General features: G+C 40.3%; 1 protein-coding gene across 1 annotated transcript in view; it reads left to right on the top strand.

Moving 5' to 3' along the window:
* The window catches only part of LOC117407220 (von Willebrand factor A domain-containing protein 8-like), a 109,593-nt gene that overhangs the window by 49,707 nt on the left and 32,902 nt on the right, over positions 1-26,984 (top strand). Inside the window, exons 23-35 of the mRNA XM_059029384.1 lie at positions 6,622-6,757; positions 7,228-7,347; positions 7,709-7,914; positions 11,550-11,701; positions 15,881-15,989; positions 16,202-16,340; positions 16,784-16,971; positions 19,203-19,322; positions 19,622-19,686; positions 19,790-19,915; positions 20,537-20,646; positions 23,105-23,259; positions 24,925-25,117. Of these exons, the coding sequence (XP_058885367.1) occupies positions 6,622-6,757; positions 7,228-7,347; positions 7,709-7,914; positions 11,550-11,701; positions 15,881-15,989; positions 16,202-16,340; positions 16,784-16,971; positions 19,203-19,322; positions 19,622-19,686; positions 19,790-19,915; positions 20,537-20,646; positions 23,105-23,259; positions 24,925-25,117 (1,819 nt within the window). The remainder of the gene's footprint in view (positions 1-6,621; positions 6,758-7,227; positions 7,348-7,708; positions 7,915-11,549; positions 11,702-15,880; positions 15,990-16,201; positions 16,341-16,783; positions 16,972-19,202; positions 19,323-19,621; positions 19,687-19,789; positions 19,916-20,536; positions 20,647-23,104; positions 23,260-24,924; positions 25,118-26,984) is intronic.

The following is a 26,984-nucleotide window of genomic DNA, read 5'->3' as shown; positions in this document are numbered from 1 at the left end:
CATTGATCAGTACTTCTTACGAAGTCAGTCAAGTCAGTCGAATGAAATCCAGCGACAGGAAGCAAACCACAGTTCGCAGGATATCAGCACCCCTGTCATAGATGTGAGGAGGACTTGCATGGACACAGTTAGTGATGAACCTAATGATCCTTGTGAACCCGGTCAGACAAACCAGCATAAGAGAGAAAAGAACCTCAACGGGCACAAGCCTGGAGTTAAATGGCCAAGAGCTTGTGAGAAAACTGCATGGGACACAGTAAACACAGATCTCTGCGTTGCATTGGAAAGATTAAGTGGAACAGTTGAAAAGAAGCTGGATAAATTTGGGGACATCATCTACGCATATGGAAGTGAGAGGTTTGGAGTTGAAAAAAGGAAGGAAAAAGTACAAACTATTCCTGGAAAGTCTAGACGGCAGCAGGAGATTGAACGCTTAGTTAGAGAAAGGAGACAGCTGAGGAACCAATGGAGAAGAGCAGAACAAAGTCAGAAGGAGGGACTCAATCTCTTACAAAGGGTCATAAAAGATAAGCTTGCAACATTGCGCAGAGCTGAGCGCCTACGGAAACGCTACAAAAAGAAGGAGCGTGCGAGAACTAACTTTTATAAAGACCCATTCAAATTTGTAAAGAAGTTATTCACCAGTGAGAAGAATGGCACACTAAAAGCATCTAAGGTTGAGCTGGAGAGATATTTGGAGGAAACACATACAGATTCAAAAAGGCAGGAGCCTATGTCAATTCCGTCAGACATCCCACCTATCAATCCACCAGAATACCAAATGGAGGACTGTGCACCTAAGTGGAAAGAAATAGAGCAAGCTGTGAAAAAAGCAAGGGCTTCATCATCTCCAGGGCCTAATGGAGTTCCGTACAGAGTGTACAAGAGTGCTTCAGGAGTTCTACGAATTCTGTGGAAATTGATGAAAGTGGCATGGGAAAAACAGGTTGTACCAAGAGCATGGCGCCGAGCAGGTGGAGTCTTTATACCTAAAGAAAAAGATTCTACAAGCATCAGTCAGTTTCGTCCCATTTCCCTATTAAACGTAGAAGGCAAGATTTTCTTCAGCATTATTGCTCAGAGATTGTCAGCTTACCTATTAAAGAACTGCTTCATTGACACTTCAATACAAAAAGCGGGCATTCCAGGTTTCCCAGGTTGCTTAGAACACATCAATGTGATCTGGCAACAAATTCAATCAGCTAAAAAGGAGAGGAAGGAGCTCCATGTGACATTCCTGGATTTGGCTAATGCATATGGTTCAGTGCCACATGAACTACTTTGGGCAGCATTTGATTTTTTCAGTGTACCGATGACAATAACAAATTTAGTGAAAGCCTATTTTGGAGATTTGCAATTCAGTTTTTCAACTTCAGAATTCAGCACTACATGGCAATGCCTAGAGGTTGGAATAATGGCAGGATGCACCATTTCTCCACTGGCTTTTACCATGGCAATGGAAGTAATCATTAGGGCATCAAAATGGGTAGTAGGAGGAGAGCGCTTGGCTTCTGGAATGCGACTACCACCAATTCGAGCATACATGGATGACATGACAACCATGACTACAACAGTAGCCTGCACTAATCGATTATTGGGCAAGTTAACCAATAACATTGAATGGGCACGAATGCAATTCAAGCCCACTAAATCAAGGAGCATCTCTATAATTAAAGGCAAAGTAGTAGATAAAACATTCTTCATTAATGGTGAGGCAATACCAACAGTGTCTGAGAAGCCAGTGAAGAGTCTTGGGAGATGGTACGACGGGGATCTAAAGGACACAGTTCGTGTGGGAGAAGTTAGACAACAAGCAGTGGAAGGGTTGAAGAGCATAGACAGCTGCGCTCTACCAGGTAAACTAAAACTCTGGTGCTTTCAGTTTGGTCTACTGCCGAGGTTGCTGTGGCCACTGACTGTGTACGAGGTTTCTTTGACAACAGTAGAGAAGCTGGAAGCTTTAATCAGTTCATACATCAGGAAATGGTTGGGAGTTCCACGCTGCCTCAGCAGAGTGGGACTTTATGGTAAAGGAATACTGCAGCTACCAGTCTCTGCTCTAACCGAGGAGTTTAAGTGCGCCAAGGTCAGACTGGAAATGACATTAGTAGAGTCACGCGATAAATGCGTAAGGGAGGCAGCACCTGTGTTGAAAACTGGAAGAAAGTGGGCGGCAAAGAAAGCTGTGGAAGATGCAAAGGCTGCCCTTCGAATTGGTGATATCATGGGGCAAGTTCAGCATGGAAGAGGGGGTCTTGGTTTCAGTTCAACTCCTCCTACATGGCACAAGGCGGCCCCAGCTCAAAGAAGGAAGCTGGTAGTCAACGAGGTGCAAAAGCAGGAGGAGAGGATGAGGTGTATAAAGGCCATTTCCCAGGCCAAACAGGGAGAATGGATGAGATGGGAGAGTGTGGAACAACGCAAGATTGGCTGGCAAGACCTATGGTCAATGGAACAGAGCAGGATCAGTTTCCTCATCAGGTCAACATATGATGTTCTCCCATCACCACAGAACCTAAACCTCTGGGTAGGAGAGGATCCCTCATGTCCTTTGTGTTCATCACCTGCAACATTAAGGCACATTTTGACAGGATGTAAGGTGGCTCTTAGCCAAGGACGGTTTACTTGGCGCCATGACCAGGTGCTGCGATGTTTGGCCTTAGCATTGGAAGACAAGCGTAACATGACCAATAAGTTGCCACCTGTTCCATCAAAACATTACACACAAAAGACAACATTCCTCCGCCCAGGAGAGCAACCACCAAGAAAAGGTGTTAAAACCAATCCTCGCCCAGGACAACTGGAAGCTGCTAGAGACTGGAATATGCTGGCAGATGTTGGTCAACGGCTTATTTTTCCACCTGAGATTGCCACCACTAACCTTCGACCAGATATTGTCTTGTGGTCTGGATCAGCACGCCTTGTTCACCTGGTAGAGTTAACAGTGCCATGGGAGGACGCTGTAGATGAGGCGTATGAGAGGAAGAAACTGCGGTATGCTCAACTAGCCACTGAAGCGGAACAGCGAGGATGGAGAGTTCGGGTTTACCCAGTGGAAGTGGGTTGTCGAGGATTTGTGGCACATTCTACAACCCGGTTTCTCAGAGACGTCGGATTCAGTGGCCAAGAGTTGCGTCGCACAGTGAAGAACTTATCTGAAGCAGCAGAGAGGAGCAGCAACTGGCTGTGGTTGAGACGGAAAGATTCTGGCTGGGGACAGGTAAGTAAGCTGGGCTGAGTTGAGTGGGGGACGGAGGGGGGTGATGCTGGGACGCCAGAATCACCGTCGAGCCCTCTTGAGGTGTCGTGGGCTAGTCGACGAAACACTGAGGATGGAAGGTGCCCACTTGAAAACCCCAGAGATGTACCCTACTTAGCTCAATCCAGACGGTTGTCATGCTGATGCGCTGGGGAGGCCGCACTTTGGTTGATCCCTGGAGCCAGCATCGCAGCCGTTGTGTGTGCTGATGCGCCAGGGAGGCAAAATAAGCTGATCCCTGGAGCCAGCATTACACTTCAGCCATTAACACCAGACAGAAGGATATCTACATCATCATATGGAAGGAAACGTAAATGGATGGAGACGCATATGGATCACATTAGTTTACTGTAAAGCTACGTCTTAGTTGGTGCTTATCTTGGCGAGAGCCGAGTTCAAATCAGCATGAAGTTTTAACATCTACTCTCGTGTAATGGAAATCATGCAACTGTTGTCACAGGAACATCAAGCTGCTTGGAGATGGTCTTGTAGCCTTTACCTTTATCATGCTTGTCTATTATTTTCTTTCTGATCTCCTCAGACAACTCTCTCCTTTGCTTTCTCTGGTCCATGTTCAGTGTGGTGCACACAATGATACCAAACAGCGCAGTGACTACTTTTCTCCATTTAAATAGGCTGAATGACTGATTACAAGATTGGAGACATGTGTGATACTAATTAAAGAAACTAATTAGTTTGAAATATCACTATAATCCAATTATTTATTATCTTTTCTAAGGGGTACCAACAAATGTGTCCAGGCCATTTTAGAATATCTTTGTAGAATAAGAAATAATTCATCTCTTTTCACAGCTTCTTTGCTTTATTCTATGACATACCAAAGGCATGCAAGTATACATGATAAAATAGCTTTTAATTTCATCACTTTTCAGGAGGAATGAAGCATTATTTCAATGAGCTGTAAGGGTACCAACAAATTTGAGCACGTCTGTACCTGTCAAAATACCAGGCAGGTGTCCCTCAATAAATGAGTGACTAGTGATTTCTATATATACAGTACTGTGCAAAAGTTTTAGGCAGGTGTGAAAAAATGCTGTAAAGTAAGAATGCTTTCAAAAATAGACATGTTAATAGTTTATATTTATCAATTAACAAAATGCAAAGTGAGTGAACAGAAGAAAAATCTACATCAAATCAATATTTGGTGTGACCACCCTTTGCCTTCAAAACAGCATCAATTCTTCTAGGTACACTTGCACACAGTTTTTGAAGGAACTCGGCAGGTAGGTTGGCCCAAACATCTTGGAGAACTAACCACAGTTCTTCTGTGGATTTAGGCAGCCTCAGTTGCTTCTCTCTCTTCATGTAATCCCAGACAGACTCGATGATGTTGAGATCAGGGCTCTGTGGGGGCCATACCATCACTTCCAGGACTCCTTGTTCTTCTTTACGCTGAAGATAGTTCTTAATGACTTTCACTGTATGTTTGGGGTCGTTGTCATGCTGCAGAATAAATTTGGGGCCAATCAGATGCCTCCCTGATGGTATTGCATGATGGATAAGTATCTGCCTGTACTTCTCAGCATTGAGGAGACCATTAATTCTGACCAAATCCTCAACTCCATTTGCAGAAATGCAGCCCCAAACTTGCAAGGAACCTCCACCATGCTTCACTGTTGCCTGCAGACACTCATTCGTGTACCGCTCTCCAGCCCTTCGGTGAACAAACTGCCTTCTGCTACAGCCAAATATTTCAAATTTTGACTCATCAGTCCAGAGCACCTGCTGCCATTTTTCTGCACCCCAGTTCCTGTGTTTTCGTGCATAGTTGAGTCGCTTGGCCTTGTCGGAGGTATGGCTTTTTGGCCGCAAGTCTTCCATGAAGGCCACTTCTGACCAGACTTCTCCAGACAGTAGATGGGTGTACCAGGGTCCCACTGTTTTCTGCCAATTCTGAGCTGATGGCACTGCTGGACATCTTCCGATTGCGAAGGGAAGTAAGCATGATGTGTCTTTCATCTGCTGCAGTAAGTTTCCTTGGCCGACCACTGCGTCTACGGTCCTCAACGTTGCCCGTTTCTTTGTGCTTCTTCAAAAGAGCTTGGACAGCACATCTGGAAACCCCTGTCTGCCTTGAAATTTCTGCCTGGGAGAGACCTTGCTAATGCTGTATAAATACCTTGTGTCTTGTTGCTGTGCTCAGTCTTGCCATGGTGTATGACTTTTGACAGTAAACTGTCTTCTGCAACCTCACCTTGTTAGTTGAGTTTGGCTGTTCCTCACTCAGTTTTATTCCTCCTACACAGCTGTTTCTGTTTCAGTTAATGATTGTGTTTCAACCTACATATTGAATTGATGATCATTAGCACCTGTTTGGTATAATTGTTTAATCATACACCTGACTATATGCCTACAAAATCCCTGACTTTGTGCAAGTGTACCTAGAAGAATTGATGCTGTTTTGAAGGCAAAGGGTGGTCACACCAAATATGGATTTGATTTAGATTTTTCTTCTGTTCACTCACTTTGCATTTAGTTAATTGATAAATATAATCTATTAACATGTCTATTTTTGAAAGCATTCTTACTTTACAGCATTTTTTCACACCTGCCTAAAACTTTTGCACAGTACTGTATGTATATATATATATATATAATATATATATAATTTTAAAAAAAACACAGAAATGTATGTAAATGATTTAAAATGTATAATAATCTATAACTTCCTAGTACATATACTTAGTTAATGGTTAATTGATTTATAGGTCACCTGATGATTATAATGGGCTCGTTCAATTATAGGTGCCCTATATTACAAAATGAGGTACAAACCATTGATTAATTTCCCTTTTAAGGCAGGTTTTTATTTAATTTCTGAAAACTTGTGATTTGCTGAGGTCCTCAGTTACTTTGGGAAAGAGAATTATAAAGTTTTTATGATAACATCTAAAAAAAACCCTCTTTTATGTCAGTCTGTGATTAGGAGGGGAGAGAGCAGTATAATTAGATACAGTATTAAAGTCACATACCACTTAAAGGTGCATGGTCCGTGACAAACAGTTTTGCAGTATCATAAATGAGACCCAACTTGTGTAAGTTGATTTTTTTTTTTTCTTACTTACATATGATGTGACCCTTGCAACCTTGTGATGCTGCAGGAACGTACGTTTTTAATTTGCAAAGTGACAGAGTGGGATGAAGGCTTCAAACGCAGGAGCAGCTTGTGCACATTTCAAGGGGGGTGTGTTAGCTTGTTGATCTATTTCCATATCATTGGGGGGCACTGCACTTTTAATTACAGCCATTTGTTAGAAGACGGTCAGTAATGTGCTTGAGATTCGATTTTTGGAAAGGTCATCTTGGTATAGAATAGCAGTTTCTTAACCCTCTTGTCCCAGGTGAAAGCAGTGAAGATGGGACACATCCTGGTTATAGATGAAGCTGACAAAGCCCCAACCAACGTCACCTGCATTTTAAAGACTTTGGTAGAGAGCGGAGAAATGATTCTTGCCGACGGAAGGAGAATTGTTGCAGGTAAGAAAACTGCAGTAATCAGTCTCGCCTTCCTTCAGCGCTATACGATTTAATCATTCTGTTTGATTATTACCCAATTTACTCACTTAGACTGGAGCGAGTTCTAGAGGTAGTTTTGCAAAATCCACAAAATATACACCGTAGAACGCAATACAGAAATAAAAAAAAAGGTTTATGAAATATGTTAAGAATAATCTGTCCATTCTCAATTAAGTTTCCAGTGGATAGAATAAAATATATAAATGTCTTCTGAAATATGAATGTTTAAATGTTTAATACAATACATATTTAAAGTATACAGTCTAGAAGAATAGATTAGGCCACATGATTGATGTTTTTTGTATTTGATATTATTTGTATGTTTGAGACCCATGTTGTCCAGCTGTTCTTCCATGGAAGCCTCTCTCCTAACATGCAGCAGTCCTTGTTTTAAAATCTGCCTTTTGAGAATGGAAGGGTTGTTGTTGCAGATCCAGCCTTTGCCAGAGGCAGGCCGAATGCTATTGTGATCCACCCTGACTTCCGAATGCTTGTGCTGGCAAACAGACCTGGCTTTCCTTTCCTGGGGAATGATTTCTTTGGAGCATTAGGTACAGTATGTTGAATTTTTATATATATATATATTTTTTTTAGAGGTATGACCTTTCAGGGATTGAGACTAGACTGCCAGGCAGCTGCTGAACACGAAACCATAGCAGGTATCACTGCTGACTGACTAGTTGCTGAAAATTGGATTTCTTATTTTGTACCTGCAACCTCCATGGCTTACCATATTTCCTCCTAAAATCCCTTTCTGTGTCAGCTGAAAAACATATTCTTACAATTGTGTATTTTTGAATAGGATCATAAAAGCTTTTTCTTTTTGACTGTATCTGCTACTGAGAAGTAGATAAAAACTAGAAAACCATGTATACGTTTTACATTGAAATGTTGTGTCTTTACCTCCTCTAGGTGACATATTCAGCTGCCATGCAGTTGACAATCCCAAGCCACAGTCAGAACTTGCCATGCTAAAGCAGTATGGCCCAGATGTCCCAGAGCCAGTGCTTCAAAAACTAGTAGCAGCGTTTGGAGAGCTGAGGGCGATGGCAGATCAGGGCACCATTACATACCCATACTCAACCAGAGAGGTTGTGAATATCGTCAGACACCTGCAGGTAGGAAGGGCTTTTTCTGAATCCATAAACAAAAGCAGTAAAATCCCAAGCATTATACCGCTGCAGTCTTTCTGAATATGAAGCTGTGCACTTTGATATAGATTGTTAATAATAAAATCAGGTCAGTTTTCATCACTCCCTATTTAATTACTTCAGTAACCCCCCCCCCCCCCCCCCCCTAAATTATTGGGGGTCCTCTGTCCTAAGCATTTGCGCGGTCAGGCAGGGAGTCCAGGCAGCTGAAGATCTTGAATACTGCACTTTATGCAGCTTGCCTCTGGTCTGACTGCACAGTGGGAGTAAAATGGTATTTCTGGCACATTTGTTATTTTTTTTTATTTTTATCTATTTTTTAAATTACAATTAGACAATAATCTAACCATGTTCTAACACTCCAGAAATGCAACCTATCTTTATCATTCTATCTTTAAAATATACCCCTGGCATTGCATGGTAAAAGTATAGGTGTCTATTTTAATACTGTAATAAAAATAGTTTTCTTTTTGCGGTGTGCCGAGAGCATTGATGTTGCCCCTGGTGTAATCCCAGTGAAAGCTCATTGCTGCGGTTCTATTGAGCTGCTTCATAGCCAGACAGCAGTAGATGCTCAGAGATGGAGCGGTGTGATAGTGTTGAATTCATTAGAGAACTCATTAAAGCTGAAATTGAACTTGGGTTTCGTGAAATACAAGACAGGACTTCAGATCTCAGTGCCAATTCTAAGATGTCATGTTCTTTCTGTGCCTGGCTGTTCAGGGCCAAGAGTAACAGAGTCTTTGGTAAGCGGTTTAATAAGTATATGTTTATGTACAACTATGGCCAAATCGAATGAAACCTGTTGAATAATGTTATGTTAACATATTGAATTGCATACCGTTTTGTAGTTTTCCATATACTTAACGAAAAACTGACAAAAAAAAAAGTGACATTTCAAAATCTAACATGAAATGCTGTACTACTGTTTTGGCTTTGGGTATACTTGTGTGATATCATTTTGTAGTTTCTTTGATTACATGATGTTAAAATGATCATTACTGTGGCCCTAGATTTAGTAATCTAGGTTAATACATTGTATTTGGTTAAAAGGATAAGCTGTTTTAGCGCATAGCTTGGTAGCGTGAAATCAAGACAGACATAAAAGGTCACAGGCACTGAGCTGCTGAAACCAAACTTCATTATTGATTGTGCACAGCAGTATCCTGGAGTCAAAACATTAAACAGCAATTAGACAGGGGAAGAACCAGCCCAGCAACAGATCAATAGACAAGAACCTAATGTACTAATATAGCTTGTCTAGCTCTGTATTCATCTGTTTTAGCGGTCAATGAGAGATAATTGATTTCTAGGGTTTATTTCCAAGGACAGTGGATGTCAGTCTTGACAAAATGGTGTATATATTATTATTTATTTATTATCGGCAGTAAAACATTGCACGTTTCAAAAGATACTTCGTAATTTAATAAGAAATGTCATACATAAGGCAAGCAACAGACTATAATTAAAACATTGTGGACTTACTTGATTGATGAACATTGAGTGATGTCATTTGTAGAATGAAAAATATTTTTTATATCACTGTAGCCCACAGAAATCCACTGGGAAGATGAAGTTGAAAAACCAAACCGCGAATACTCGCAGGCAACCATTTTGTTTTTTCGTTCTACAAGCAATTAAAAAGGCAATTTTTATTTTGGTCCTCCCTGTTGAAGAAGGTCCAATTTAGGCTTTGGACGACCTTTTATTGTTATTTTTTATTCTTATTATTTCCTCAGCATGCATTTCCTGACACATCTATAAATTAAAAATCAGAGTAATCACCATGATGAAAAAGGGGATGATCATGGCATAAATTAACAGTTTGTACAGAAATGTGTAGATTAAGAAATACCAGTGAATAGCTTAATGAACACTGGATAAGTGGTATGTGCCATTAGGTAATCAAATTCATTGTTAGTATGAATTTACTAAGTAGTTTTCCAGTTATGTGTAAAACAGATGGACAAATGTACAGACAGACAGACACTCCCATACATCCCCAGAATCAGATGCTCTTAACAGTGCCTGTGTATGCCTAATAGTATTTCTAGCAAGGGTCCTCACAGTTGGAGAAGTGGGTTTCCAGATGTAATGTATGTCCTACGTACACCTGCCTCCACTCTTATCACCTTCGAACAGGATTACATACCTGTGAGGGGGATAAGAAGTTACCTTGGCAACCACTAGAATGCAGTGGATGCTCCAGCTGATTGTAACAAACAAGGGCCGTGTCGTTATGGGTTCTGTTTGTCTACCATCTTATAGGGCTGCCTGGGGGAAACACAGCAGTTGATTTTTAACATTAAAGAGAAATGGCTCGAATGAAACATTAAGCGTTATCCACTGTTCTAGCATGAAGAGAAGGGAAGATGAGCAGCGTTATGGAATTGGAGATGGTAAAACATATACAGGCAGATTTTATAGGTCATCTAAGAATATCATAGAACTTGTCAATTAATATAAGCGACCTCCTTTAACAAAATTAGTCATATGGTCTCAATTTTTAAAGTAGGTCATGTTTTAATCTAAGAAATAAGGTATTATAAATCTAATCAAACATTGGACACAGCATCAGCAAATCAAGATGAAGCATTTCAGGTCATTATTTACCAGACCTCCCGCTAGTATAAAGAAAAAGCCTAATTTGTGTGTTTTAAACAAGCAGTATCAATGTGCTTTAATTAAAAAAGTAAACAGAAAGCTATAGCGGAGTGTTTGGTGTGTTGACAGTGACTGCAGCTCCGTTGTAAATACAGTGACATCCTAGAAATGAACGCTGGTCTCCTCTTCACCTCCCTGAATTTCACACCCTGCATCTCCACAGTTTAACACTTCATAGTTATCCTAATTTTACCAGGGTTGCGCAGGTCTCCACCTCACATTTCGGAGCTCCTGTTGTTAAAGATTCAGTTTAACGTTAACGTTAACAACGTAAAATATATAATCTGTTCTACTCCAGCAGTACCTGGAACTACATTACACAAATCACCACTATGTCTTACTATTAGGCCACTGGTAACAACAGTCATTTTAAAGGTGTGGGCAACAAGTCCTCCGAATGGGAATATATCAGAGACGAAAATATCAAGAAACTGAATGAAATGTCTCACCATTTTGTTTCATGAAAAAACAAAAAATATATATTTTAAAACAACACAACTAAATATGGGTGAATTGTGTACTATGTAAAACATTGTAAGAAATACTGCACTTTTATAGACCTAGAACTTTTTTTTCTGATTGCTTAAAGCACCCATCTGTTTTTATTTAAAACCCATCCTTGCACACAGACTTGATTGATGTTTGAACTCCCAAACATCCTTGCTTAGATGATGGGCAAAATAAGTGTGGAAGTGGGACTTTACAAATCATGCAATTCGTGCAATTGCAGGACAAATCCTCTCCAGTGCTGGGCTAGAAAATCGGCAGGTCATATCTTTATGTATGAATCCTCAATACAAAGTAAAGAAACTGAAACTGGACACTGGGGCTTTCGTTTCAAAGAAATAATAAAAAAAATGTTGTCAGGGTTGCTTGCTGCATCAGGTACAAACTACACACCCACAAACTAATAGGCCTGTATCTTCTTTTTTTTATAGACATTTCCAGACGAAGGGCTTGCAAACGTGGTGCGGAATGTGTTTGACTTTGATTCCTACAACAAGGAAATGCGTGAGATTCTCACCAGCGCCCTGCACAAACACGGAATCCCTATCGGGGCCAAGCCAACCAGTGTGCATCTGGCCAAGGAGTAAGGCTATTGGACACTTTGACACTAACAGTTATCATTTACATACTGTACACACTGCTGCTAATTCCATTACAAGTTACCTTACACACTTCACATGGGGCTTATTCCTTCGCCATCTCTGGTGTATTGTATGTGTTTAAACATCATGTCAGATACAGTGCTATTGTTTCAAAAGGATTGATAGCGGGGGGCGCGGGGGGGGCTCACCTAGTAAAAGCTCAACCGCGTGGATTGCAGGGTGAGTCATGCAGGCAGGAGCTCATTGGTTTGTGCCGAGTTGATCTTGGCTCGGGACCCGCATGCGCTTCCATGAGTTAGGGAGCAAAATGGCTTTGGGATAGTTAGCTTAACGCAGGTGAAAAGAGGTGATTGGCTTGATAGTGGGAAGGGAGAGCCATGATTGGTTTGATAGTGGGAATGGAGGACCTTCTAAGTGGGTTGCAGCAGTAAAGCAATTTTCAAATTAGGGATTCAAATTGGTTAGAAATGGGGGACCAATTGCTTTTTTTTTAATCCAAGCCTTTTGAAATAATGGTGTGGTACAATGCATATCTTTAAACACACAATATGCCATAAACTGGGAAAGGTGGTTCTTGACTGATTCTGTTTAAATTGGGGCAAGTAAATAATATTTATCAGAATTTACACGTTTTAATTTGAACTTGAAATGGACAGTATCCTTGGCGGTTACGTTAAAGATTGAAGCTTGATTAACATTTGTCATTGTTACTTCATCAGTCTAGGGGGTGTGTAGCAGTAGCTGGTATACAGGGCAAGTACCTATGCATGCACTTCCTTTTTGTAAACCCACACTGCTCTGTCCTGGGGGCCTCTGCTGTTTGACTGAGATTAATTCGGTATTTTAGCTAAATGAAACCCTTCCTCATACTGGTCTCTCTGGCGTCACCAGGATAGCAACACATGGGGAGGGAGAGGCTAGTCAAGTGGGCCAAGACCTGTAAACAAAATGAACCAAGATCTTAAAGTCTTGAAAGGTGTTTTTTTGTATCGTTTTTTTTAAATGAAAGGTTTTAGTTTGCCATCACTTATGTTTCTTGATTACTTTGCAGCCCTGTTTTCTTTAGATATTCTTAAATGATTTTATTACCAGTACACAGGTGTACAGTTTTCATTTTTGCTCTATTGAATATATATATTTCATTTAATGCATTTGCCTTCTGATGCACTCGATAAAAAAATCACAATACTACCATGAGACACTGTCCACAAATTGAACAAATTGCACAGTAATAACCAACTGAAACAATGTAGTTTAGCTAGTTCACCTTTTAACTGTACTTCTACAGCTGTGACATACAAACCCCAGATGAGCAGTTCAATTTGTTTTCACCTGTATTGTATTTTTAATGGAAAGGATGGAGCCCCTTTCATGTTTAGAGGTGTATTAACTTTGCATATACTGTAAATTTTTTAAATAAAGGAAAATATTTGTTTCTTTAGTCTTGTGTTTTTCTTTATGACCATGAAATTTGGCAGGCCATTCAATTGAAATATGGCCATTTTGGGATATGCAGGAATGTTGGCACATTCACTTTATCTTAATAGCAGGGGAAGAAACAAGTATTTTCCTAGCTAAACAAAAGGGGTTTATTTCACACAAACCACACATTTAAAATCTCACAGTATAAGCATTTTACACTTAACAAAACACACAATTTGATTTTCTATTTATAGCAAGTCCAGTTACACAGTAGTTGGGCAAAGATACTGTAGACTTACTTCTGTCCTGAAAGAGGCACAAAGCAAATCACAGCAGAGCTGGCAGACTGCTGAGAAATCAGAAATGCTGTGCCAGAGAGGGGTTGAATATACAGAATGCTTGTTTATAAATAGCATATGGAGAGTGAAACTAATTTAATATACAAATACTGTTATAGATCATGGAAGGCAGCAGGCACTTGCTGAGGAAAGTAAGCTCCCTGCTGCTGGCCAGTACAATGCAGAGGGTCTGTGTGGTAGACTGGCAGCTCTGTACAGAAAGCCCTAAAATCCTGCTATTAGGAGGATAGAGTGAATCCATGGGAAGTGTTGATGCCTGGAGCAAATATTGGAAGTTAAATCTAACAAATTTCCCCTTTTGTTTTGAGAAAATGCTTCTAATGGCTTATCCATACTGACGACAGTCTTTTGGTCTTTTGACATCTCTTCTTTTTTTTTTTTGTAATTGAAAGGATTTGATTTGAGTCATTATTTACAGTACATAGAAATCCAGTATATGCAACATTGCTTTCTTTAAAGCACAGGTAACAAGCTTAGCTCCGAAAACGAGTCCCCTTTTGGGTGTAAAGCGCTAGGGACAAACAGTTTGAATTGCTTTTTGAAAACAGATTCACATTTATTCCAAGGAGCTGTGTGCTGACCATGAATAAACAGAGGATGAAACAACTCTCCACTTTGCTGTGCATCTCTGGAGAGCAGCTTAAAAGAGAGGGCTTGGTCAGTCTTGAGGACCTGTTTTACTGATGAACCCAGTAGATTTTGTTAGATCTTGCAGTAGATTGTGTTAGATCTTAAAATAGCTGCCCTCAGACTGTTTTAGCTGTTTTTATCATGTTTTAGTGATGCACTTAACTCTGAGCACCAAGTTACAGAAAATCTAGTAACGGAAAACGAATTATATAGCTGCAGTGTGTCAGACTGAAAATGACATAAGATACTAGTATAATAGATTAAGACCAAAGTATCACTGAGTTCCCAGGGCAACAGAGTTCACATTATAATACGATTACGTATCGCTAACAGGCAGTGTTGTGTGATACCCTGCTGCTACGGATTCTGTCTGCGTGATGAGATGAGGTTAAAAACTCTAAAACCACGAATGCAGATGAGCCCGGCTCTTTTGCACTGTGGTTAAGACGCTCACTGGCGGTGCGCAGCGTTACAGGTTCATGCCCAGCTTCCATCCAGCTACAATTACAAATAACATCCAGCACAACAAAGAAAACAGACCCTGTCTCATAAACTGTTAAACTGTTACCCATCAGTTTTATCAAGCACGTTTATACCAATCATTGTAGTACTCCTGCAGTTTACTTTTAAATGATAGAATGTTGGATGTTGACCTAAGGTATTTCACCAGGAGTACATCCGATCGAGTAACTCACTCCACCTCCAAGTTTGAACAGGATCAGAGCCAGTTTTAGTTACTGTCTTTCTGACAAACAGCAATATCTGCTAAACATTTGAAGCAGTGTGTGGCAGGATGATAGAGGTTTGAGGCTCAGAGACAGTGAAAGGGGCAAAATAATGATCTTTATTAAACAAAAAATAATCAAATAAATAGGCACAAGGGCCAACAAAAAGGTTCAAATACAAATAATACACGTGACAACTTACAAAATAAATGGTCAGGTTCCAAGGCTTTTCAAACAAAACACTCCCTCCTTCCAAACACAAAACTCCCCAAAACCCAGCACTCCCAAACAGAAAAAAACACCTCTACACAAAGGGTTTCACCTGCCCTTTATACTCTGTGGCTGGAGCCCAATTAACTAATAATTAACAATTAAGCACTTAAGGCTCCAGCCACATTCTCACATGTATTTTCACAGGGAGGAACTTAACCCCCTTCCTGCTGATCCAAACCAAAACAAGAATCACAAAAAACATAATGAAAACAGTAAAAATAACAACAATAACAAACACAAATTTATAGGGGCGAGCTAGCACCCCATCACACAGTGCTATTAAGATACGTCAAGCAGAGTTTATGTAAGCATTTATAGAGAGCTGTCATAAAGTGATGCATCCACCTATAACTAACTGAGTTTACTGTAAAGCGTGTAATGCTGTGTTAATTTAGGGGAATTTTACAACAGTGTAGCAGCCTTGCAATACAAAACCAATCTGATTGGTCCCCTTTAATAAAGATTGTGTTAGAACTTCATATAGAGCTATATCCTGGATATAACTCCCTCCACAACCACTGGAGGATCCAGGGTAAAAGGGGTTAATGCTTCAAGTGTCACACTCGATAAGGTAGTACAACTCAATTACTACAACGCTTCATGTGTACTGTACTGTAAGACTCAGTGATTACTGGAAGAGGAAGCCAAGCAATTAGCTGCAGTACATAACTTCAGCAACATATAAGCTGATTTAAATTCTGGACAGACAGATGTGATTTGGTGAATTTGTGAAGATGTGACTGTTTGGCAGGTTGCCGTTGCCCGAGTGCAGACTCACTGGCTATTGGACGACAAACCAGTCGGGAAACCCACGCCGCAAACTGCTGTGCCCCACTGAGACTCGCCAGACAGATGTCAAGGTTGTACTGCATTGCCTGCACTTTATTTACAAGTTCTGCTAACTGCTCTATCCTGACTTCTGTGTTTTTAATGTTCCTGTTAATGAACATAAACATGTCACGTATTACATCTTATGTGTAAAATGTGAAAACATTTAATTATTTGACATTGCCGCTGGTGTGTTATGTTTTAGTGAACTTGTTTTTCTCCTATTTCTTTGTTTCTCCAACAGGGTCCCATGTTTTTAAGAGTCCAGGGATACCCATTGGAACGACACGAGGCACGAGCCCTGAGCTTCACTGAAGAGCAGGCACACTGGCAGATCCCCATGAACGAAGTGAATATTGTCTGTGACGTAACCACAGCCACAGGTAAACCGGCCCTCGAGAACCAGCGCCAGGGTCCCTCACGATTACACTGCGGCAGTTCTTTACTGGCTTGATCTTATGTGAAACCAGGCGTTCATTCTGCGTCATTCCATTTTGTTCCCTATGTAAGTAGCTTCCATTGTCATTGAGTTGCTTTTTTCCATTTCCATCACTTTGGGTGGTGCTTTCTATCATTCTGATATGCTGCTCTAACAGTGAGTAATTATAATTTTATTTACATGTAAATCTGCTGTAACCTGGCTTTGAGCTTATAATACCTCAGCATTAGAGCAACAGAACCCAGGACGACTCAGAATGATAACAGTCTCCATTGATAGTAAGGGAAACAGTGAAATGACAAATAAAAAACAACTAAAATGGCAATTGTGATGTGTATAAATTAATTTTCAGTAGATCAACCAACCCATTGTATTTTCTTTGAACAGACACTATTTATGTGGCTACCTGCAACCCAGTCTCCTTGTACGCTATGCATGTGAGCGGAGACACTGTGCAGTGTATGGACCTATATGATGTCTTCCCCAGGACTATCAGTGGTGTCTGGCAACCGTTCGTAACAGTGGCGGCTCTTGGGAGCCCCCTTCAGGGCCAAGTTGTGTTGCATGAGGAGCAGGTATGAAAACTAAATGGGTGTTTTGAATTTATAACAGCCAAGCTAATAACAAACCTTTGTGAACAGAATTAATATGGGAAATAGCTACTTTAGTTCTTTCCTTCTCATCATGACCTGTCCTATGTTATCACAGCTTGCCAGTATCCTGTATACAGTAAACTGCTTTCTGCCTTCCATTCTGATCTCAGCTGACCTGAAATTCTCCATGTATTCATGTAATATCTGTTAAGGTTAAAGTTAGGATTACTGCTGTGTAAGCTGTGTAAAGTGTCTTGGGTTTAGCAAACTCCAGATGTTAAATTGGGAAATAGAAGAGCTTTGTGATGGTGGTCCACTATGATTTATTGATTGATTGATTGATAAAGAGGGAGATGGTGACAGATCAGTGGGTCAATAGAAGTGGGTCAATGGCTTCTTACATTTGTGTAATATTAAAGACAATAGTTTTTACACTTTTATTCCACTTGGCAGATTCTCTCTTTTCCTTTAGCACAGTTGTTTCACTGCTTGAGTAACAAAGCAGTGGCATTATCCTCCACTTTGAAGCAAAGTTGACATTGGCAATATTTAGCTTACAAACGCTAATATGAAGAAAAGAAGACATTTACAGTATCTGTTTCATATCACTTTGCACTTTGCCTAATAAGGCACTGAAAAATAAAATAAAGTTGAAAGAGCTGTCGGAATACCAGCTGCTACAAATTAGATAAGACCGCAGTGTTTAGGAAAATGAAACTTTACAGTTTCTAAAAATACCACTTTAAGAAAAGAAAAGAAAAAAAAAGTAAATTGACTTATTACATCTGTCCAAGGCATGGAATTCCAGACATCAGGACGAGGTCATCCAAGGGTTGCCCTTCTCCCAGTCAAGTACAAACAAACAGAACCGGAATGCAGAGGCTCTCATCCCGAAAGACTTGTCAAAACTACCCAGGGTTTATTCAAGAGTGACGCAAACTTTCTATTAATAAACACAGACAGCGTGCACCATCTATCATTCAGGGCATAAGGAAGCCATTACCAGCAAAAGGGGTGGGCTGTTTCACATTTCTTGTAAAAGTAAACTTAACATTTGGTAGATAAATAATAACTTGAAGAGTAGCTTAATGCAGGTTTCACTATATCTTTAAGCCAAAAACAGGCAGGCCTCAAATTTCATCTGTGGTAGTTGAAGATTATAGCGTTGGCTTAGAACAAGAATAACTGTGGTGATCAGCCCTCTTTCTCTTTTAGGACAGTTTCTATTCCAGATGCAGCAGGAATTATTTGCCCAGACCAATGTCATTTCCACGGAAGGCTTTTGCCGTCCGTTTTAACACAATTTTCAACTTGCTATGTGTCTGTGTGGCAGTAGAAAGGCATAGTCTTCTTCAGGGGCCAATGTGTTCATAGCCTGGCATTACTTCACCTACCATTAAGGCAATACATGGCACAGGGAATTCATTTTTGAGCTTCTAGTACCATTCACGTCTAGATGCCTGGATCCACCTCTGGTCCTCAGAGAAAACATTTCAGTGCTCTCACCCCAGTCCCAAGTGGACAATAGCCAAAATGATTCAGTCTCTGATTGAGCAGCAGGTGGTGCTTAGACCAGGATTGACTTGTGCTGTGAGGGAAATCTCTTGTGGCACCACAATTGCTATTGTCGCTCACCATTCATGAACCCTATACACAACAAACATGTTACTGTAATTATATGAAGGGTCTTAAAGGTCACTGCTTATCTCTGCCTTTCATTTTACATTAAACCATGGTCTGTGGAAACAGGTGGTCTATATGTAGGAAGGGTTTAACGTGCAGGACTGACTGTATTTATCTATGTTAAAGACAGCTGTTCATAATCACATTTTAGGGTAAGATATGGATCTAACCCTCCATGGTGCGGACAGATGGGTTCATCTAACTTCAAGCCATATTACGCAGTCGCCAGACCACGAAGCTGTTCACTTTACAGTTGAGGAAAACATGTAATATGTTCTGTTGTATTTTATGTATTCTGGAATATTTTCATATCCATAGTTTGTTTTGAAAAATGAATTTTAGTGATCAGCAAATGTGTTTTAGATATATTTCATTTATTAACTTAATTTATTTTTTACAAAATAAGACAAATGCAACGTATGTCATGTTTTAAATCTCTCTTCCCTTCTTTTGTTTCCATTGTTTCTCAGCAGTTTACTTCTCTTAGGAAAGTTCCTAATGAAAGTTTGTGTTTTTGTTTGCTGTTCCAGAGCAATGCTGTCTTGCACTTGGATGTGATGAGCGGAGCTGTGCGCCGAATCATCCTGTCTCCGGAGGGTCAGGAGACCCCTAAGAACCCATCGTCCTGGTGGAGCAACAAGCAAGACCAGGTGAGAGAGTAGAGAGGGCTGGATAGCTGCCGTCTCATTTTGAATTCGCTGGACCTGTTCCAGTTTATCTTATCCACTTGTATGGAAGGGTCTCTCTTACAATATAACCCTCTTGCATAACTCTCATTGCACAATAATGGGTAAATCTGACAGCCTCAAAGTCGTGGTTAAACATTGATAATAAAATGTGAAAGCTGGCGGGTGCTTCTTGTGCTCATCCATATGTACTCTAGTGTGCAAAGCTACTGTATGATGCTGGCTCTGTGACTGAACAGCTCTGGTTTCTTTCTTTCAAACAGGGTGCTTTCAAAATGTGCCGAGAGTTTTCACAGAAGAACTGGCTTGTCTTCTACAAAGAGAATCAGTAAGAGTACAGTATTGCTACAACTTTGAATGCTCCTCACTTCCTCTTGCAGAGGCACTAAGCAGGCTCACTGTATAAGAATGGGTCTTGTTGTGTTTGTCAGGAACCACCTCGATGTGCTGGATGTGTTAGAAGGCAGAGCGCACACTATCTCCCTGCCAATCAACCTCAAGTCCGTCTTCCTGGTGGCTGAAGACCGCTGGCTGCTCGTGGAAAGCAAAACCAACCAGTAGGTTGACATTATCGTGCAGGAGGCGAAATATCCTGGGAGGGTATTTTCTGTCTGTCTTTCCTCCCATGTTGATTGGTGATCTCGGGGCTTTGACAACATTTCCCATTCTGATTCTCAGCACTCAGTTTTGAAAAGACAGGAATATGTTAAAAAGCTGTTTGAAGAACACAACTGTAAATAAAACCCTGCTATATAAAGTCTGTGTAAAAGGATTAAAAAAAAACAGTGTTATTATTTTTTTTATATAGCGGTTTCAGCCTCACAAGATCTATGGTGTGATAAATTTGACACACCATCTTTTGCAGAGGTTAAGAAGACCTGGGTTGTCTTGGACTACTGTAACATTGTTAGGTTAGCATATACAAGTAATAAAGAATGGCATTAAACATTGCTACAAAAAGTGAGTCCACATACTGTAGAGCGTGGTTATTTTTTATGAGTTTCTTTTTTGTATTTTGTGGACTTAAGCCTGTTTTTGCATGGTACTGACCCTGGTAATACTTTATTTCTGATTGTATAGCATGAAAAGAGAATACAGTCAGATAGGGATGCTCTCGTTTGTGAAATAAAAAGTAACCCCCCCCTCCCCCTCCCCTCCACCCCTCCTTTCCTTACTAGAAAGTTCCTGCTCACTAAGCCGATGCACATGGGAGCAGAGGACACCGGGATCTGCCAACTTCATACAATCACAGAGGATCCCATCAGCACTGGTTTCGGAACAACATCAGGTATGAAAGATCTCACAAAATCATAGACCTGAGTGCTTTCCACTGTTCCGCTTGGCAGTAACCAGGGTTTTCAAATGGAAGCACTCAATTGATCTGTCTGTTCTGAGGATGTTGGGGCTGACTAAGTAGCGTTATCATCCCCTCTGAGGTGGAGATTGCAGAGCGAAGCCACAGAGTGGAGCCACCTGAAGTATATGCCAGGCTCATCTCAACTGTACCATCGCTCATTGGGGAGCATTTTAGCCAGATTATACCAGATTTAACTAGAAACAGTAATACCGCAATCAATCCAATGCCACACATACAAAAGACATAACAGCCATGTTTTCCCCATTTGGCTTACTTAAAGCAGATACTGTACTGTACGTGAGTGAGCCAAGAAAGCTTTTTAAATGCTGCAGCTACTGTTGTATCCATTAGGGTTGCATTGTAATGGCTGCTTGAGTACTATGTGAAAAGGTTTCTCCAGTAGGCTTGACAATAGCTGACAAACACCCTGCATGAGTTTTTTAGCTTTGTATTTTTGGCATCATGTTATTTCTCTGTGGTGTACAGCCACCTGGTGCAAGCAAAGCAGTATTATCCAAACTGGAGCCAGCGGCAGCACAGCTTTGCATGAGCCAAGGGGAAATAAAATAAAATAAAAAGGCAGAGCTTTTAATGCTTAATCATCTTTGACTGGGGGAATTATTATTTCATACTTTTTAAACCAGACTGTGTCTATTGAGTCTTGTCAGGCAATTTTAGGCAATAGAGGGTGTTTAGCAGCTGCTGTGTACATAATTGTGTTGTTCCTCATGTGGTTTAATTGTGTTGTTCCACATTCTTTATTGCATATTTAAAAGACCCATTACCCCCATATTGAAAATGCCAACCCTATACAGTTTGTGCTTCCTTTACAATGTACAAATACACAAGCACATGTCCTCACTATATATATTCTAGTGCTTCAGTCTGGGACATTGTCACTTTAAAGTATGAACTACTTGGAAAACTGTAACATAAGCCAAAAGGCTAAACCAAAAAACTACAGAAATATTTCTATATATAACAGCTGCCCCTCAGGCATCACAAAACCATGTTTTGAGCTCATTCCAGGAATGAGTACAGGGAGTTTTCAGAGGAGAGGAGTGGAATGACGCCAAGTGCATTCTGGATTGCAAGATGGAGGTGCTGTTATTAGTAGTAGTAGTAGTATTTACTTGCTTTTTTATTTATTAAATATGTTGGAGTAAAGTCTCCTCAAATTAATTCTCCAGAAAGCTAGCAAAAAAATATACACCGTGCAAAGAATATGTATATATAATAATTGATTTTGAAATAAATGGGGCTGCCGCCTAGTACATTTAATGATGTTGAAATATGTGTTTTTGTTATGAGACAAGCCTGTTTTTTGTAAAATAAAGAAGTGTGATTCTTACTTTGCCTGAATGAGAATGAAAATACCGGTCTGTTATGGACATCATAATAAGTCTATGTTTACAGTACAGTCAAAAAGAAGCAGACCATTTCACCCATGCACTTTGCTCCTATATTAATGGTATAGTTTTACTCCATTATAAGACTCCTCTTGTGAAAAACTGTCGTCACACAGTGAAACCGAAGAGAAGCATGAGCATCTTGTTGTGTTAAATGCCCGCAGTTTGTTTTTCCAGTGAGTTCGCTTCATAAGCGGTGTAAGCGTGTGCCGCTAATGCATTTCATGTCTTCTTTCGGCTCACCTTTTATTTTGTTACTTCAGATAAAATTGAAAGCTCCTTTAAATGTTTACAGTCACTGGTGATGCTGTTTACAGAAAGCTTGCAATGATGTAATAGTTGAATAAGCAAAGTAAGAAATTTAGGCTCAACTCATGTTATGCTATAGCTTGCCAAACTTTATATATACAGTATTTCATTTTTTGATGGAATAACTATATAAAAATATCTGCTGTATACCATAAGACCACATACCACATATAACAGAATCTCAATAAGACCTGCGTAATACTTGCATTTACTAGTTGGAAAATAGAGCTACCTGACCCAGAAAAACATCAACTTCAATAGAATGAACTGGATGTCTTCAGTATTATTCCAGACAAGGAAAAATATCCAACCCAAAAATATCCTACGTATCTAGGGCAAGCAAAGTGAGGTTTTATAAAGCACATGCTGGTATGTGTGTTACTGGAGTTTAATGAACTGCTTTATGCTAAAACAAATAGAGGCATGTTGTACACATGCTGTTTTATGTATACTAATAAATCCAGTGTTTGGACAAAATAACACCTGCCAAAACACTGTCAGCATGACAGAAGGGTCATTGTCGGCAGCCAGGACATAACACAGGTGTTTCACAATGTTCGTCCAACCCCTGAATGTTGTATACAACAGCAGCAGTCTAAATGTTAACACTGTGTGTCTAAATCATAGTCCCAATGATAAGGGGAATACATTGCTGTTGTGACCTTGCCCAGGTGTGGAGCTCACAGTCCCATATGAAGTGTCCAGAGATCAGTTACCTGCAGAAAACCTGGGGGCAGCGCTTGGGCAGAAGATTGTGTCTCCTAACAGGGTTCTTGCTGACGAAAACAACTATGCAGCCATTGTAATAGGCTTTCCAGATCTAATGGTAAGTAGAACACACAGACACATGTATGTGGTAAGTCAGTCAATTTAGTTTTATTGACAGACAAAAGTTAAAGACTGTTAGAGGGGCTTGTCAAGTCTGAAATATTTATGACTGACTAGATTAACATCTTGTGGAGTCAATGCCACACCGTGCCAGGGCTGTGATGTATTTCAATGCAACATGAAATGCATGTCCTAATAAAGTGGCCAGCCAGTGTAGGTTAACTATAACCTGTTTGTATTTCATTGCAAAAACATTACATCTGGGCATCTGAAACCACAGGGTGTGAAAACCTCTGAGCACGGCTGTATATAAATAGATTGCTTACTCCAGCTCTTCACAGAACATGTTTACAAAGCTGCTTGTGTGCTCCAAAGCCTAAACCCATGGAGGAATCAGGGCATGATTCTTGCATGCAATATTTAAGACATGCAGTCCCAGCTGCCAAGACGCAAACAGAAATGCTACAAGATCAAAGTCCTCTCTGACTTTGAAATGTAAAAGAAAAATATGTGCCACCGCACGCCTCTTAAAATGAACTAGGAGAGCATCTTGTGTGCCACGCAACGTTTATCTTTTATGACAGCCACCAGTGAGATTAGAAGGAATTATAATACCCTGCTTTGCCAGATAAAATGGTATTTACTGGGACATAAGCTGCAGTGAGTTAGTGTGACTTCCCTACATATGTGGGAAAAAAACCCGCTTTTGCTGTAACTGACATCCAGTTTGATTTATTTGGCATTTAGTCAGAAGCTTCCAATGCCTCTACTATTCTAGAAGGCTAAAGAAGATTGAATGGGGTTTGTTTTCTTTCTAACTGTTCCTTCTGGTGTTTCAGTGGGCTGTGTGGGTAGAATCATCTCTGTCCTCAATACCAGCAGACTTGGGCTATCGGGTCCTTATTCCAGTCTCCATGGTGATCTGTGTCTCACAGCAGTACTTATATTACACTTGCCTGAGTAAAATATTGCTTTCCTATCTCGTGTTAACAAAGTGGAATTTAAACAATAGAAACCGAGCAACAGGTTTTAATAGTATTTTAGACTGACTCTAGCATGAGTAACCCTTTGGATGATCATTAGCTTGATGAAGAAGCTGATTGTGACTGTAAAATAAACATCATTATGTCTTTTGTCTCCATACATTTCTCTGGGGTAATTTCGTGTGAAATCAGCTAAATGTTTTTCAATTTTTGACTCACCATCTCAGACTCAGATAAAACAAAGCACAGTGAATTGCAGGTTATCCATTATTTATTGAATATGAGGTCATGTTGCTTGGACCAGAAATTCAACTTTGAACATATGAGTGATATGTGTTTTCAAAGAGCATTAATATAAACTGTTATTTGTGAGAACAATGAGGCAAGCCACAGTGTAAAATGTACCACTGGAAAGCAAACATATTGAATCTAGAATGGATGAGAAGGAGTCTAATTATATTAAACTACAGTAGTCAGTTTGGTCACATATCAGGTGCCCACACAGGTTATAGGAACTAAAGAAAACTATCTGGACTGTGTATGTCTTGCTGATTATAAACATATTGCAGTATTCCTCCCGGTATCTTCAACACAATGAGTGTTTTTCATTGTGTTCCATTAAAATGGAATGTCAGTGGATTTGTTGCTGCTCTCACATCTTGTGCCCTGGTGCCCTGCAGTCTCCAAACGAGGTGTACAGCTGGAAGAGGACGTCTCCCCTTGCTGGGAGCAGCTCCGCCAAGACCATCTTCACCGAGGGCCGCCAGAGTGGGGCTGTGAAACAGACCAACTGTGTCAGTCTGCTCGGAGCCAACCAACTCATCCGTGCTGTACCCGCTGGAGATGTGCCTCTGAAAGAACTCTACCCCAAAGGTCAGTCCCCATGCAGCAATAACACTCAGTAACAAGGTATGTCAGGGACGGGCCTCCAAAGGATGCAATCACAAAACTGATGGAAACGATGCAAATTTCAGGTTAGCTTATATGTATAGCCTACACTAATATAATGTGCAATGAATCTCTTACAACAGTGTGTAAGCTGACTCCTAATAGGCCAGTGTGAGATCTCAACGTACTGACCTATATACATACAGATGGTATATTTCAACAAGTTAATGCCTGCTAGCCCTTTGGATCTTGGAGCTTTTGCTGTAAATACATTAGTAGTAGCAATTAATAATGGCAGCCCTGCATGTTTGTTGATCTTTTTTTAATGATTTACATCAGAGAGCCCTTTAACTCTGTATTACTGGCTTGTGTTTTCCACTAGGGGTAATTTATTGACCCTCTTTATTAACATCGCTAAATACAATAAAAACACAGTGTCAGAGCTCTGAGTCAGGCTTTGTAAACAGTCATTATCTTGATAAGTAGGGAACATGAGGACAAGCAATCAAATATAATTTCAATTTTAATTTCCATAGCAAACCAACGTTTATTACCCTTCATGTTGGCCCTGTCGCTTCATTACATTTTCAGGGGAAGTACAGAGCCCTGTTAATTATGTGTTGGTGATAAAGCTGAAAAATAAAAAATTGAGTTGTTTGACCCTTTATGATGAGGTGTACCATGTACGTCTGTGTTGTTATTTCACTGTTCCCTGGCACTTTTCTATCAAAAGACAAATCCAATCATAGCACAATTCTCTGCTGGAAGCAGTGCAGGATTGCTGTGTTTACTCTTGTGACAAATTAAGAGGCTTTGACTGTAAACTGTCCAGCACGACTTGCTGCTATGAGCTACATCATTGGAAGGTTATAGTCTGCTGGTGGAACATTGTATTGGACAGTCACCAAACTTCTGAGGAGGTGTTTCCTTTGTGTTGTTGATGTCACATGGACCACATGACATGGAAAAAAAGGTTTCCATGTAGGTGGTGTGTGCACACAAAAGACTGTGTTCATTTTGATGACGTTTGCTGAAATACAACCAAGCACGGCTGCTATAAACACACTAACAATGTTTGTCCATCTGGGCCCTTTGACGTGTCATTCTGTATTGTGTCTACATTCATAACCTTCGTACTCGTTAGTAACACCCAGAGAGGAAAGGCAGTTTAGGGTAAATGTCGTTCCTTTACTTTGCCCTGATGAGGAAGGAGGCAGTAATTGATTATTGAAAATGCATTTGTTTGTGACCTCCCCATTCAGAATGGCAGTGGCTGATCCTCGTCTTGGTTTCTTGTATTGGAAGAGAAGCAGCTCATTAACCTGCCTGAGGGGCCGGCTGAGTCACATGACAAGGAGCTTCCTCCAGTCAGGAGGGAGGCTTTGTTAATGGCAGCAGCAGGATAGCATGGAAGTTGTCTAGCAACAAACGTATTGATCTAAAATTGAGCCACATTTTTTTTTACAATTCTGATTTGGAATTCCTAAGCAGGGCTTATTAGTAAGTGTGTTTTGTACATTTAATTACTGTACGTAATTATCTAATTAAAACTGAAAAGTTTAGTCACTAACTTTGCAGTGCAAGATCTACAGTGAAATGATAATAATAGACCACCATGTGTTACTCAAGGCCAAGCCAGGGCAAACATATTGTTTATATGGTCCAGGTTGTACTTTGACAAGCCATTGAGCATAACAAAAAAATACATACGCTGTGTTCTGGAATGCATTGTGTCTTTGACTGCTTGCAGGTTGTTGATATTGGCTCATATAACTCAAAGCATGTGTTGTGCAGTTTTAGTCATGAAGGCATTGCTTCATTAAGCTCACGGCACAATCAGAAATCTGTGACA

Source organism: Acipenser ruthenus, chromosome 8 (genome assembly GCF_902713425.1).
Source record: "Acipenser ruthenus chromosome 8, fAciRut3.2 maternal haplotype, whole genome shotgun sequence".
Classification (NCBI taxonomy): Eukaryota; Metazoa; Chordata; class Actinopteri; order Acipenseriformes; family Acipenseridae; genus Acipenser; species Acipenser ruthenus.
The sequence above is the reverse complement of the archived record's forward strand: the minus strand, read 5'-3'. Positions and strand labels throughout refer to the sequence as shown.